General features: G+C 40.3%; 1 protein-coding gene across 1 annotated transcript in view; it reads right to left on the bottom strand.

Annotated features, from left to right (window-relative positions):
• The window catches only part of LOC134534469 (uncharacterized), a 40,615-nt gene extending 23,989 nt beyond the window's left edge, over positions 1-16,626 (bottom strand). Inside the window, exon 1 of the mRNA XM_063372945.1 lies at positions 15,982-16,626. Within this exon, the coding sequence (XP_063229015.1) occupies positions 15,982-16,588 (607 nt within the window). The 5' untranslated portion in view covers positions 16,589-16,626. The remainder of the gene's footprint in view (positions 1-15,981) is intronic.
• Between the last annotated feature and the right edge of the window lie 268 nt (positions 16,627-16,894).

Here is a 16,894-nt window from a genome sequence, read left to right as displayed (position 1 = left end):
AAAGCAGCGCTAAGGTATAATTATTTGAATTGTAGCATATCACGAAATGAATCCGCGAATTTTGCATGTCTCTAGTCATCGCTGGTATGTCACAGAAAAACCTCAACAATGAACAGTGACGCGAAGTGCACACAATAAACACACGGAAAACAAGCCAATGTCAGCTGACGTCACAAGTCACGTGCTTAGACAGCATAGATATTTCCGCTGGAGGAATTAATTTGGAAAAACAAATTACAGCACATACGAACACAGTGAACTGGCAATGACGAGACATGCAGGTTTTCTTTTGGACATAACGCCATTGCAGTTTTTCACTGTTTGTCATGAGAAAAAATTCCGAAAAAAAAAAAAATATGAAGATAAAAATTTCACAGAACACAAGACTGAATCAGTCTTGTTTTCTGTGATTTTTGACGTGTTAACGTCTTATAAATAGATGAACGCCGGCTGCTCGCACGAAAACAATTATCACGTTCCGCCTGAGCCGAGCGTGCAAGAACCGGCCAACCACCGTGCGAGAAAATCTTCTATAAATTCAAACAGGTTAAGGCGGGCTTTTTAACTAATTGTTCGTGATTATATTTCAATTAAATTTGCAAAAACTGTAAATTATATTTGAAAATTAAAAAGTATGCAATTTTTCATCAATGTTTTCTTATGACGTTATCACGTAAAATTATCGTCCGTAAACCGACTTTACAGACCACCCCCCTTTTTTTATTGTAATATCCGGGCTCGGGAGGGTTGAAAATTGGTTGGATTCCGAAGGGGGTGGGGTTGGGCTAAGGGATAACTAGGGACCGGAAAAATTCGCGGATTAAATGACCTCTAGGATAGACTCCATTATCCTCTGCATTTCTCAAGTAAACACGCGTGTTCATTGGGTACTAAATTTTGAGGCGTCTCCACTGGGTAGCTTGTGATTCTACGCTTCTTTGGTTGATAGTCTCTCATTGGCCCAGAGAGCTCCAGTTAAACTGCGAGCCAATAGCAGAACCATCAGAATTGTACACATTTTTGAATTTCAGCCTATCACGAAATGAATCCGCGAATTTTTCCGGTCTCTAGGGATAACGTTTATCAGTCTCATTTGGCAATTACGATTTCGCAGGCGCAAGCAGGCCCCCTCAGAGATTACAAACCATCCCCCCCTCCCTACCTGTCGGATCTACGCCCATGGTGCATGGTATCCATGCCCGCCTTCTCTTGCCAACCCACTTCCCGACCGAGACAGCTGGTCGACACCCAGAGGGCATGCGGGTTACCGGTAGCTTGTCAGCATCGACACGCGCGCTCGCAAACAACGCGACATCGCAAGGAACACAACACGCAATGAACGAAAGAAAACCACAAACTCAAGCCGCAAGACATCACCAAACACTACAAACTTGAAACTGTAAAATAAATTTTCTTCCCCCAAACCTTCTTTTCGTAATTATTGACTTGACAACGTCTAATAAATCGATGAACGCCGGCTGCATGCACGAAAGTGTCCCATACGCACATTGTCCCGTTACGCTGTGTTCCGTTACGCCCATTGTACGCTTGCGCCGCATCTATCTCTCTTCCACTCGATTGGAACAACCATCGATTTGACTTTTTCGAGGCACATTAAACTTGAAACACTCCCATTCGTTTCCTATTTTTCCTATCATCGTCCTATCCTTAACAGAATAACACAGATTGGATAGCAAACATGTATAAAAGTTATAGTTAAAATAATCTCTTCGTTAAAGTAATAAACATATTTGAATTAATGAGTGCAAATAAAAGTAAATTTATCAATTAAATTGTAGATTTCATTTCACTCCTTCTTTGTATCCATACAAAATAGTGATAATTCAATAAAAATGATTAAATTTTATTCATAAAAGTATGCAATCATTTCATCAATGTTTTGTTATGACGTTGTCACGTTAAACTATCGTCCGTAAACCAACTTTACAGACAACCAATTTATTTATTTATTTTTTTTTTAACGGAAAAAGTGCAAAATTCGTTAGTAGCAACATGGACACAAGTTTTTTTTGCGAAGTTTTTTTTCAAGGCTAGCTGTGTGTAAAAAAAACTGTAGCATCGTCTGTGTTTCGTGATTGGTTGAGTTTCCTTCAGGTACACGTCTATTGACGGCGCACCAATCACATCAGTTTTGTGCGGAAGCAAATGCGTCCTGAATGGCGTCGCCGCCAGTCAAAGAATAATACGGCGGCATTTGGGCCTGAGAAGGGAGTTAGGAATTTTTTGTATTAATCTATAATTATTGTGGTAAGTAATTGCCAAAATAAAAAAAATCAGTTGATTTTCGATTTAATGACAATCACCTGGAAAACGTAACTAGCAATTATTGCCAGTAAAAATTAAAAAAAAGTTAGAGGTTAGCATTTTTCACTAAAATTTTTAAATAGCCTAAATTAATTAATGTGTTGAAAAACTGTGTTCATATCACGCTGGTCTATTATCAAGAAACAATCACCAGATAGTTAAAATGAGTAATTTAATAACACAACTAAAAGTGTCGGGTACATCGAGAATTTCAATAGTTTAAATATTAATGCTTGATAATTAAATTACGCGTCGTTTGCAAAGTCGTGTCCGTAGCCTACTATGCACTCGCCATTTTTATTTTTAAACTTGTAAGCACATTAGTGTCCTAAATTATTTTGCTTATAATATTTCGTGTTTTTGCAGATGATTTAAATAATTTCGTAATATAACCACATGCAATTGTTTATAAGAGTTTATTTTTACAAAATAACTCCTTATACATTTATTTTTGTGAACTTTTAATGCAAGTTTCTATACCACACACAGCATGTACATAGTGAAATAATGAAAATCATGTGGTGTACAGATTTTAAATAAACTTTCGTATTTAGCCTTCGTTTCAAAGCTCATTTTTATTAAATCGTTCATAAAATCTATAAAAAAAAATTTGTTTTCCCAGTAAACCATGATTTTTCAGGATTAAAAAAAAACCTGGTTTCTATCGATTTAATCAAAACTATTTACCTCGTGATTTCATGCTAGGTTTGACTAAACATTTACCCTTTAATTAATAACAATTTTCAAATTAGCCGGTTTTGTGTTAAAAAAAAAAAGCTTTTACAAACAATTAACTATGGTTATGAGTAGGAACCGGAAAAATTCGCGGGTTCAATGACCTGCAGGATGAACTCCATAGTTCTACGTACACTCGGTCAAATGTCACCCACTCATTGGCTACTGTCGTGTGAGACGTCCCAGCGTAGCAGCCTGTGATTCGATAAAGCTTTGGTCGGGTGTTCCTCATTGGACCAGCGTCATCCAGGTGAGTTGTGAGCCAATAGCAGAGGCAGCACTGAGGTATAACTATTTGTATTTTAGCATATCGCGAAATGAATTAGCGAATATTTCTGGTCTCTGGTTATGAGCAATATCACTAGAATTCAGAAGCATTATAACTCAGTAGGCCCATGCCACAGCAAGCGCTACCGTGAGAGAGGAAAAGACGCACACGGCCATGGACGGAACTGTTAACTCGAAGAACCGGCAGCAGGGTCAGACGTGGAAAGGGGGGGGGGGGGGGATGTATTTGGGTCGAAGACCTGTTGGTCCGGACCCGGTGAACTGCAGAGAGGAATCCAGTCGAGGGGGCCTCGCCCCACTTCGCCAGGAGTCTGGCGCCCCTTATGGGGGGGGGGGGGGGGGGGGCAGCTGCTACGTCACAGGGTCAGCCACGGGAGGCAGCCAGAGACCCCCCCCCCTCCCCCTCGTAATGGAAACTGACCCTGAGCTCGCGTGGCTGGCTGGAAGCGCGTCGAGACAACTTTACCTCTCTTGGGGTCTGCTTCGCAAAAGTTACACAAATCTTCAAGTAACAGCTGACAATGAACTGTTACGTTTTGAATAATTTCCGTCTTGTGCAATCTAACATGTTTGAATTATAATTCGTGAAAGTTATATAGATTTTGTATGACAATTTCACGCATAAATCGTCCTTCTTGGTACGAATATCCGGATAATCCGGATAAGATTTGTAGACGATTTTATTTAATTCTCGCGTGTCCTAATAGTTCCGAGGCGCGGATTGCCAAAGGACTTGCTGTAGTAACAAGCTTAGACGGACAGCTGTGAACGAATGGGGATTAACGTCTCGTTGAAACTGACGGAAAATTGTTGAAATGAATGGAATGGTAAAGGGGGGGGGGACGCAGTAAGTTTCTCTGAGAAATGCCGCCGCATTCTCCCACTTGCGAGACATCCGCATAGGCTCAAACAGTATTCGAACCCAGGACGCTTCAAATTAAAGATGATAGGCACACTGGCAAGTGTGTGACAGTGACGAGCGAGCCAACTGTTTCCCTCTCCCTCCTTTTTCAATGTTGTATTTTTTTTTTTTTTTTGATGTGTGACATCTCAGCTCTCGGTATACGGCATTTGGTGGGTTAATTTCCGTGGATGCGACGCAAGTCGAGGAACGGAAATGCGTAACAACCACTTTTCTTCAATCTGTGGCGGATGGCACGAATCAAAGTTCACCACGCAAAAAAACGCAAAATTTATACGGTTAACTGTTTAGTGAATTTGAACAAGTATTAAAAAAAAAATCCTTGACGTAAATCAGACCCTAAGCTGGTGTTTTGTATTTTTTTTGACGTGACAAAGTCTAATAAATCGATGAACGCCGGCTGCACGCAAGAAAAAGTGTCCCGTTACGCACATTGTCCCGTTACAATTTGTCCCGTTACGCTCATTGTACGCTTACGCCGCATCTATCTCTCTTACACTCGATTGGAACAACCATCGATTTGACCTTTTTCGAGGCACATTAAACTTGAAACACTCCCATTAGTTCCTACTTTTCCTATCATCGTCCTATCCTTAACAGAATAACACAGATTGGAAGAAGTTAAATAGCAAACATGTACAAAAGTTATAGTTAAAATAATATCTTGGTTAAAGTAATTAACATATTTTAATTAATGAGTGCAAATAAAAGTAAATTTATCAATTACCTAAATTGTAGATTTCATTTCACTCCTTATTTGTATCCATACCTACAAAATAGTGATAATTCAATTAAAATGATTCAATTTTATTCATAAACGTATGCAATCATTTCATCAATGTTCTGTTATGACGTCACGCTAAACTATCGTCCGTAAACCGACTTTAAAGACAACCAATTTTTTTTTTAAACAAAAAAAGCCTTTTACCTTTTATCAGAGCCGTTTCATTACATAGTTTAAAATTTCGCTCTACAAACCGAAAGATTTGAAAGTCGACGTAGCCGCTCAGGCGGTGATTGCGGGAACTACGCGCTATTCGCGTCCAGAAATGTAGTTAACGCTCGGCATTATTTCAAAGAATTCTATGTTAAATTGAGGACCCATTTTTGTATTATTATTATTATTATTTTATATGTGTATTTTCAAAATGAGATCGTATGAATTTGCTCATTACCGAGGTTAGATGTTTCATTATCATTCCCTTTTTTTTTACGTAACCCGAGTAGTTGTGTAATTGAGGTTATTGTGGTTGTTTGGTGTATGCATGGGTATTGGCGTCACGGAGACGATTAGGGCAATATGAATTATTTCCATGTCTCACCTGGGGTTCGAACCCACAACCAACTACGCTATGGAGGTCGACTCACCCTCCGTGGCTCCTATGTCAGCTGTGTTTTAAGTTTTTCTATTGTATGCTGATTTAAAAAAAAATCCTTGAAAATAGATGCATTGGTGTCATGTTTTCTTTAAAATTTTTTTGCTAAATAATCTTGTCGCTCATTGACTGCAATATGACATGCTCGCGCTAGCCATTGTTCTCTTATGATTGACGGCCGTCTACAAGAAAAAGCCATGGCCCTGTTTGGCCCACGCCATTCAAGACGCGTTTGCTTCCGCACTGGATGGCTGTGATTGGTGCGCTGACAGTAGACATGTGCTTGAAATAAACCCAGCCAACCACGAAAAACAGACAAACCTATACTAAGTTGCAAAATATTTAACAAACAGCTGGTCTGGAAATATTCTCGCGCAAATTACATGGTCATACACACACACACACACACACAAAAAAAAAATTATATATATAGACACACACAGAGTAAATTTTGAGTCATTAGTATCTAAAAATTTCAGCATATTTATCCAAAACACAGCGATAATTTCAACTCTTAGTTTCTATTATAATACTTGCTCTAAGATTAATTTTAGGATAGTTGAAATAGATATCTATTCATATTAGAAGTCTCTAATTTTTTTTCTTGTTTGAGTACAGTTGCTTTCAAAAAGTAATTTCTTTAAAAAGAAAATAAAACGTTATAATAATGCTTATCCGTTAAATATTAAAAGTTTATTGTTTGCGGTTAGAATTTCGTTTAACAAACACCAATTTTATTTTATAATAGAAATAAAAGTAATCAAATAATTCAGAAAACTTATGTAAGATATAGTTTCTCCTACCGTTCATATTTTTTCCTCTTTTAATAAAATCATCTTTTAACGATTTTATCGAAAACAATTTAAATCTAAGTAAGACATAAACCAGGCTAGTTAGAGTTGGAATCATACAACGACCGAGGGCTCCATATCATATGCGAAGACATCAGTGGAAACATAGAATATTTTGATCAGTGAATAATTATAAAAGACTTGAAAGGTCAGGGAAAATTCAGGGAGTATTTCTGTACACATCGTTCAACAAATTGATTCGTATTTTAAAAATTACGTCTAACATTACGCACACAAATATTATTAATTTTAGAACTAATGCATAATTTTGCATTCAGTAATAATATTTGTTTTATTTGTTGTGAACAAATAAATTAATATGTAATCACTCTCTTTTTTACAGAAAACCAAATAATGTTACCAATTTATCAACAAAAATTTGCCATTTCGAATACAAGATAAACCTGGTAATGTAAACTTTTGACTCAATTTTTTTTTTCAAATCTAGGCAGTTACGCTTCCCTTTGTAATCTAAGGGCAAATTAATTAACGCTATAGTACCAATAAAGGAAATTGAAAATAAAACTTTAATTCGAAAATATATATCCAAAAATATATGTTTACCAACTCTGCAAGAGTACTATTGAGAATTTTGAAAGACTATTCTTTAGATTTTGTTATGGAACAGTCTTATTCAATGAAGTTCTGTAAGACCTTGACTTTTCTCCCCACAAGGTAATTTTTTTGTCTGGAATTTATGGATGCACTAATTTGATGAACCCGTCCGACAACACAGGATGTAATCTTCGAATACGCGTATTTCAATACAGGGAAAAAAATATTTGCTTTTACAAAATATTCTTTTTGAACCCAGTTGACAAGAAATAATTTGAAATACTACAGGAAATATTTTAACTTTGTACAACACATGGCTATGGTTATTTTTTGCATATATGAATTTAATTGTTTAGTAAATAATGCGTATTTCATACGAAAATTGGCACATTAATACCTATATATTTTAATTGATGTTTCATTCAATACTAGAAAGAAATTCAGGGAAGGGTTAACATATAACTTTTAACTATTGTAGGTACTGGGACAAAACAAAGCATATATGCCCGGGTAAGAATCCGAACCCAGTATTTCTGTGAACACTACATTGTAGCGATACAGTTATTTTCATATAAACGTGCGAATTTACAAATATACTATATGTAATAACATGTGTTCCATTTACAAAACGCTTTACGATGAAGCTGTAGATTTTGAAGCAAGGATTTAGTACAGACAATTGTTTCGTAAATAGGCAGGAAAGGTATGGTTATGTTTCACCAGGACCTCTCCCGACCCTGCGGATCCTGGGAGATCACCGTATGGCAAGTGACGTCACTGAAGTCTGCAGGCCTGATTGGCCTGACCACTCGCTTCCCACGACATCGATTCGAGTTTCTTTTCCGGTGGGGTCAAACCCGACGCCGTTTGCCGGCGAAGAGACCGTGGCATTTCTCTTCACAAGTATGTGAGGTTTCTCCGTTAACGCTCCATTAAAGCTTCACGCTTCGTTCGTTTCTAATAACCTCGATGGAGAGATGTCAAGCTAGTGTCCCGCCTACCCGCCTACACTGAAAGAAATCTTTTGTATATTTTACAAGGAAAATCCTTGGAAACCCTGTTGTCAAGGATATTACTTGTAAAACTACAAGGCAGAGCTTTGTACCATGTACGATTTTGCAAGGTTCTGCCTTGTAGTTTTGCAAGAAATATCCTTGGCAACAGGGTTTCCAAGAATTTCCCTTGTAAACGTACAAAATTTTTTTAGAGTGTACCCGGGCACTCATACGGTGCGCAGAGCTTCAGGAAAAAAAAAAACAACGCGATTTCAAAACTACTCAAGATATCCGAGTGGGGGTCTTCTTACGAAAAGCATTCAAGAGTTCGCAGAGGGCCGAAAAGTACTTTTGATTTCGGATTAAGTTTTTAAACTGTATTTTTAGAAGAGTTAAAATGGATCAAACCGCATTTATTCAGAGTAATTTTTTTCGCGTAAAACAACCGGTACAAGTAACCCTTAAGGGGCCTGCCTGTTCAGGGGTGTATTTGTGTCGGTGAGGCGGGGTGATAAGTGCGCCGCTCGCTGGTGTTTCTATTGCGGTGTCTCCTCTGGACTGGCGCGCGGTCTTCTCGTCGTGTATACGGCAACTATGAGATTTGAGCGGTAACTTTAACATTGCATGGTGGAGAATATAATATTTTAAAAAAAAATCTGTAAGAGGTGTTTCAAGCTTGAAATTTATTCTGAAAACAGTAGTTTTAGCCATTTTGACTCTTCTAAAAATACAGTTTAAACATGAAATATAATATTTATAATTATTAAGCATCACTGTAATAAAATAAACAGATAGATAAAAAATATTTTATTTATTTTTTTCTACTGCAGCGTATGATCATAAGAAAAAAATGTATAAACTTTCATGATTCGCGATATATTCTGGTGTAAGCAAGAATTCACACACTTTTAAACAAACAAATCAATGTATTGTTCATTAGTAGGGGCTTGTATTTTTCGCGGAAAAATGTGATCGCTATTAGACTGCTTGCAATAAGCAATAAAGTAAGACTACTGCTAGCCACTGCTCCTTTTCATTGGTGGTCGTCTGCAAGAGAAGCCATTTCCCCATTTGACAGGGACATTAGAACGCGTTTGCTTTCGCACTGGATGGCTGTGATTGGTGCGCTGACAGTATACATGTTTCTGAGGTAAACCCAGCCAAAAACGAAACAAAGATGGTACAAATTTTTAACACACAGCTGGTCTGGAAATCCTTTCGTGAAAAATGCATGTTGTCAGTCATTAGCTGTACATTTTATCTTCGGTCCGTATTACATGTGGTCGGATTGTAGGAATTTTAACCACCCAGAAACCAATGAAAATGTCATGAAGTTATATAATAATATAAATTCCAGTCTGTATCCAAATAAAAAAACCCTATGGAGCGAAATAAAACAAAACAAAAAAAAATGGGGTGTGGCTGTGTCATGGACATGGCCGTGTGTTGTAAGTCAATACGTGTACGTAACAGGTAATATTTTCTATACAAAATATAAAATACGCTATTTTTTATTTTAACACCATATATTCACTGTAACTAATTTACCCTAAAGTTCTATATATGCCATTTATAGATTTTGACGAGAGCTGACGATTGAAACACAAACGAACGTCGTAGATTCTCCGAGTCAAAAGTTATACTAAATGGAAATCTCAAAACGCATCAAAATGACTTTAAAAATGGCGGCGCTTCCCCCTCCACCGCGCGCGATGCGTCACAGTCCTCTCTTAGCGTAACTAATTCTTTCTTTGATCCTTTAACCATCCAGTGGTCTGATTAAATTTTGGATGGAGATGACAGATATGTAGCTAAAACTTCAAACTGTATCCCCCGATTTTGTTATCATTTTTTTTTTTTTTAAATTGCCTCCCACTATGGAAGCAATATTAAAGACGTGAGTCAAAAAAATTGGTTGTCTGTAAAGTCTGTTTACGGACGATGGTTTAACGTGACGTCATAACAAAACATTGATAAAATGATTGCATACTTTTATGAATAAAATTTAATCATTTTTATTGAATTATCACTATTTTGTATGGATACAAAGAAGGAGTGAAATGAAATCTACAATTTAATTGATAATTTTACTTTTATTTGCACTCATTAATTCAAATATGTGTATTACTTTAACGAAGAGATTATTTTAACTATAACTTTTTACATGTTTGCTTTTTAACTTCTTCCAATCTGTGTTATTCTGTTAAGTATAGGACGATGATAGGAAAAGTAGGAAACGAATGGGAGTGATTCAAGTTTAATGTGCCTCGAAAAAGTCAAATCGATGGTTGTTCCAAACGAGTGGAAGAGAGATAGATGCGGCGCAAGCGTACAATGAGCGTGACGGGACACAGCTTAACGTGACAATGTGCGTTACGGGGGACACTTTTTCGTGCGTGCAGCCGACGTTCATAGATTTATTAGACGTTGTCACGTCAAAAAAACAACAACTGGGATGTTCCATTTGACCTCGTTTCCTCGGGAGCAGCGGCGTCAGATGAAGCTCGTGGCCACATCGGCGTAATGAAGGTCTGCTATCGGGGTCAGCTCCGCTGGAAGCCACCCGGGTTCCCCCGGCGTCTCGCCCGAGCGGTTGAGTGGGTTCCCTCTGCCCCCAGGCGCCAGCCAGGTCAGTGTGCTGGCGTCTCCCGCTCTGACCTTGGACTTGGCAGGCTGTCCCCACTCTCTCGCCGAGCTCGGAATACATGCTTATATCGCTTCTAATGCAACGCGGTTCTTAAATAATTCCACAACTCAACCGCATTAAATTGTTGAAGTGAAACTTCTAGTGCGACTTCCCAACAAGGTTGCGTTAAACCTTTTAACGCTACCATGGAGGGGGTATGAAAGCACTGTTGCGTTAAACGTTCAACGCTCCTGGGGAGGGGGAATGGAAAGAGACATAGCGAGAGTGAATGCGTGGCACTCGAACGCATGCGCGTAGTGTACCTGTTACAGGCCAGCGCGAGCGTTAGCAACGAGTAGCGTCCAATAATCCAACGCAAGAGGGAGAGAGAAAGAAAGATACACAAAGGTAGAAAGTAGGAGAGAGAAAGAGAGTGAGTCGGTAGATCCCAAGCACATGCGCGTGGTATTCTTTCTATGCAGCGAAGTAAACAGTGAAGTTTCACTTCTTCCTCGCGGAGGGACTCCACGCACTATTTTGGTTATTAAAAGAATTATTAAATGATTTTTATGAACTTGAAGCCGAACTGCGTCTGTCCTAGCAAGTACTGTAAGCATGAAATCATATGGTTTAAAGTTTTGAATTAACCGTTCTTATGAGTCTTCGTCATGTAACTCTTAAATGTTAGTATAAAATTCTATAAATCAATAAAAATTATATATATTTTTTTAAAAAAACCTAGTACGTGAACTAAGGTTCCCTATAGTTTAAAGCTAATTATTATGGATTTAATGAATTTTATACTTAAAATAAATAATTTTAAGACGTAGGCTACATACGAACGTTTCATTTAAATCTGTATACGACAGGTTTTCGTGCTTTCAGTTTATGCTAGGACTGACATAAAACTTTGCCATTAAGTTCATGATACCCATTAAATTAGAACTCGTTTAGGAAAAAAATTATAAACAATTAACTTTGTTTATATAATAACTGTATTTGAAATCACGTGCAAATAGCCAAGTATTAGAAAAAAATTGGTTGTCTATAAGGTCGGTTTACGGACGATAGTTTAACGTGTCAACGTCATAATAAAACATTGATGAAATGATTGCATTCTTTTATGAATAAAATTGAACAATTTTTATTGAATTATCACTATTTTGTATGGATACAAAGAAGGAGTGAAATGAAATCTACAATTTAATTGATAAATTTACTTTTATTTGCGCTCATTAATTCAAATATGTGTATTACTTTAACGAAGAGATTATTTTAACTATAACTTTTTACATGTCTGCTGTTTAACTTCTTCCAATCTGTGTTTTTCTGTTAAGGATAGGACGATGATAGGAAAAGTAGGAAACGAATGGGAGTGTTTCAAGTATAATGTGCCTCGAAAAAGTCAAATCGATTGTTGTTCCAATCGAGTGGAAGAGAGATAGATGCGGCGCAAGCGTACAATGAGCGTAACGGGACACAGCGTAACGGGACAATGTGCGTAACGGGACACTTTTTCGTGCGTGCAGCCGGCGTTCATCGATTTATTAGACGTTGTCACTCCAAAAAATAATTTTGAATACTTTCCTGTTAAGGGGGATTAGGCCCGGACTTCTTGGCTTTTTCCATTTCTAATTTTCAACTGTTTAGCCTAATTTTTGGCATGTCGAGGCATTAATCATATTATTAATTAATAATTATTATCAATCATTAATCCCAGACCTTCTATACCTTGTGGCAACCACACATTTATTTAACAGGCTCCAGTCTGTAAGCGCCACTACAACTATCATGGCAACCACAAGAGTTCACAAGTGTTGGCTTCAACATGTAGCCAAAGCTACAAGTAGTCAAACCGAAAAACAAACCGCACGGAAGGTTTCTAGCAAGTGGCATGTGCGCAGATCCCTGGGGTCAAACAAAGGCCCCCCTCCCCTGGAATTAAGAAGCCCCTCACAAAGGGTGGTCGGGGGGGGGGGGGAAGGGGTGATGCCGGCACTTGCAAAACCGTGCGACTGTGAAATGAGTTTGATGTCGAAACTATGTCTTAATGGAAAATTTTTCTGCTTATTTCACGCACGTAGGGCAAGATGCGGGAAGTATACAGCGTACAAGCACCCTGCCAGAGATGACTGGTGTCTGTTAAAACCCACACGCCCAGATCTTGGGCCGTGTGTCCCCCCTCCCCGTCGAGAATCCCAAAGATTTGCGCCCCTGGCGAGCTATCTGAAACTGCAAGCTGGCGAGGCACCCCCACCCCCCCCCCCAATTAACGAAGCAGTCCCGTTGCTGACTGCACCCGGGCCGGGGGCGGACACCGGGGGCGGACCCCAGGGGCGGATACCGGGGGCAGAGCGCCAGGACGAGGGCATCGAAGCCCGAAGCCCAGGGAGCGCCAGGCGTCACTCCGTCGACATCAACCTCCAAAGAGGAAATTAGAAAATTTAAGGTTTTAATAGGTTTTATAAAAAAAGGGGGGGGGGGGGGTTTGTCTGCAAAGTTGGTTTACAAACGATAATTTTACGTGATAACGTCATAAGAAAACAATGATGAACAATTTCATACTTTTTAATTTTCAAATATTCTTTACAATTTTTGCAAATTTAATTTGAGTAATTTGTTTAAATACAATCACGAACAATTACTTAGTTAAAAAGCCCGCCTTAACCTGGTTGATATTATGGAAGATTTTCTCGCACGGTGGTTTGGCCGGTTCTTGCACGCTCGGCCCAGGCGGAACGTGACAATGAGTCATGCTTTTTCGTGCGTGCAGCCGGTGTTCATCAATTTATAAGACGTTATCACGTCAAAAATTTAAGATAGCGAAGATACTGAGAAGCTTTATTTTAATTTAAATTTAAGAAAAATATTCTTTATATAATATGTTATAAGGCTGCTGAAATATTACAATTGCAGTGGGTGAGGGGAATGTTATGCTAGAAACAAACACCGTATTGGGTGCGTGGAGGAGAAGAAGAAAAATGTGTGATGTATTTTCTGCTTTAACTGTTTTCCATCTCTAAATCACGAGGAAGGTAAAGGTGGGTTAAGTGTTTTTTTTTGTCTGTAATATGTGGGCTCATTGAAAATGTGTACAAATGGACAGTGATGACTTTGGACCTTACAATCATGAGCTTTCAACTCTTCCTCTCTCTCCCCCGGGAATAAAAAAATCCTTACTGAGAGAGGTGTTACCAATTTGTTTAATTTATTCATATTTTTTATTTGAAAATATTTATTTTCCTTAAATGAAAACTGTATGTTTGAAATTAAATTCACAGGAATAAATTGTACGCGGGAATATATTAATACTATTATCTTTGAAAGATTTGTGCAATGGGAGTGCATGACTTGATGTAAGCTTTTGGACGTACGCCATTGCTAAGCACATCTATATCTGTAAAAGAAAACTACAAAAAACACAAAAGACAAAAACACAAATTAAGCAAAAAATTGCTATTGTCAACATGATATAAACACTACATAATATTCCATAACAGGAATATGGTCAACATATATCCTGTTTACAACAGCAATGTTTTGCTTAATTTGTGTTTTTTGTAGTTTTCTTCTACAGACATACATGTGCTTAGCAATGGCGTATGTCCAAAAGCTTACATCAAGTTATATTATTACTCCACTATTTACAGTCAATGGTTAACATGTGTTACAACATATGCCGCTCTACTCTATTTAGTAAATACATCGTATGTGATAATTGAGCTACCCAGAGATGACTTGTGTCGGGTACCCCCATGTGTAAGACTCTCAGACCGCAGATTTAGTCCACAACCCCCCCCCCCCCCCTCGGTCCAACATCTTAAGGACACCCCTTGAATCCTACAAATTTGCGCCCCTGGTTACAATTATTGTGTTATTTTAAGATAATAAGTAGAGACACGGAAATTTCGCGGATTCAAATAGTCGCAAGCTAGAATGCAAACCTCCACACTTTCGCACTGTGTTCATGATTGGCACGCAGTTGTTTGGACACGCCCCTCTACGACCGTGAGCCAATGATGTCCAGCTAGGAGAGAAGTAAGCGAATCAGGTAGTGCCAAATAACAAGGATGAAAATGTTTTCGCTAAGAAATCAACCAATGGGAAAGTAAACATGGGTCGAGTACACCTATAACTTTGAATTCTATTCTGAGGCCAGAGGAATCAACGAAATTTCCGGGACTCTAATAATAAGTTTAGCGTGTTTGAAATGTGCCATGAATACCAAGTCTTATATTTTACTTTAATGTAATTTTAAAAAGGTGACCAGTTTGTGTGATACATGCAAATAAACGTCAAAGTTAACATTTATCTGCATTAATGACAAACGTAAAGCTATTACTAAATGCATCAAACATGTTAGATGTAAACAATAAAACCAAGTTATTTTTAATTAATTTGATTCCGTAAAGTTAAAGTTAATTACCCAATATTTTATCACCCCGTATTGTTTGTTAACAGGTATGATAAAATGACATATTGCAATTTAAGAGAAAACAATTTTTTACAACACGTATAAATCTTGCATCTGAAATTTGTTAACAGAATGTAAATTAGTACTTCAGAATTATTGTAATTTTAATTTAAAAAAAACGGAGTAAGTAAGAGGCAAACGCATCTATTTAATTGCGAGCACATGCCTGACCTATAACAAATAACATATCACGTGCATCTATATCTAGCCAAAAAAAAAAATTGCAACAAAGTAATTATTAAATACAATGCGTATGAAGTCAAACAACGATATGAGTGAGATCAAAACAAGAATTAAAATGGAGGATCCAAGATGGCGGATACAAGATGGCGTCAGGTATCATGCTCACTACAATACAAGATGGCGGCCAGCGCCAGATGTAATCATTCTATGAAAATGCAATGATAACAATTGCGGTTGGGTTGAGCCCCAACACACATTCCCACGGCAGAGCAGTGTTCTGAAGACACGCCTCCTGCCGATGGGACCCGGATTTTACTTCCGGGCGAAGAAAAAAAAAATTCTGTTTTTTTTTCACAAGTGGGATACGTGGCGGACATTGCTGTGAGCCCGTGGAAAGTTTCCTCGCGGTTCTCCCATTTCTCCGCATCGTTACATCCCGTGGCGATAGTTTCAGCCACCATCCGTCTCTGAATGTCCTGGATGTCGAAGAGGTCAATCTGCCAAGGACTCGAACCCACAGCGGGACGCGGTGACTTCCACTGCAGAGGATCCTTAGTAGGCTCCTGGAGGAACTGGATGGCTCCAGCGGTTCAGTGGCAACACACTAGCTCCAGGGAGATGCTGGGACAACAGGCCGGTTGCAAGACTCACGCTTCTTGAAGAAGATGCGGCCTTCGTCGGCGCGCGCGCCGTCGGGGTTCACCTCGACCTTGAGGAGGGCTCCCCCCTCGCCGTCCAGCGCCCGGGGCGACACCCGCAGCACGGCGCCGCCGAACAGGAACCGCGGCAGCTGCAGCCGCACGTCGTGCGTCATCGCGAACCTCACGCCCTTGTCGTAGAGCGCTTCGGCCACGCCCTCGAACGAGTCCGGCGCGGAGCGGGCCTCCGCGGTGCCGTTGGAGTTGAGCTCCTCCGAGTACTTGTTCTCGTTGCGCGCGAGCACGAGGCCGTCGTACACCCGCAGGTCGCGCGCGCCTTCGTCCAAGGACCGGTCCAGGTAGCCGAACACGCCGCGCCTCACGCAGGCGAAGGAGGCGTCGCGCGCGCACTCGCCCATCAGCCCGCGCCACAGGTCGTTGTCGGCGCCCGGGTCGCCGGGCACCAGCGCGTCGACGACCCTCCCCAGCAGGAGCCTGCCGGGGCTCAGGTCGTGGCGGTCCACCTCGCGGTCCAGGGACTCCTCCGCGCGGTCCGCGGACCCCGGGGCGACGAGCGCCAGCAGCGCCATAAGCGCCCTCCAGCTGCGCGGGCCCGTCATCGCGTCGCCATCGCCTCGGTGCGACCTTCCCCCGTCAGCGGCGCGTCGCGGACTGAGGCGCCGCTCTCCCGCGCGCGGGAGTCGGCCCTGCTCCGGCGGCCCCGGAGCGAGCACTAGCCGGCCGGCGTGTCCGGCGGCCCCGGAGCGAGCACGAGCCGGCCGGCGCGCCGCTTGCTACACTCTTTGGGAGCGTGACCGGGCGACCGACGGCGTCGTTTCGTCACAGGCGTCGTGGCGCCTGGGCGTCGGAGGGGTTGCTTGCCTCACTCGGGGCGCTCCTAGCCTAACTGTGAGCAGTCGTGACGA

The sequence above is a fragment of the Bacillus rossius genome, chromosome 7 (assembly GCF_032445375.1).
Source record: "Bacillus rossius redtenbacheri isolate Brsri chromosome 7, Brsri_v3, whole genome shotgun sequence".
NCBI lineage: Eukaryota > Metazoa > Arthropoda > Insecta > Phasmatodea > Bacillidae > Bacillus > Bacillus rossius.
Note: the sequence above shows the minus strand (reverse complement) of the source record. Positions and strands in the feature narration are given on the sequence as shown.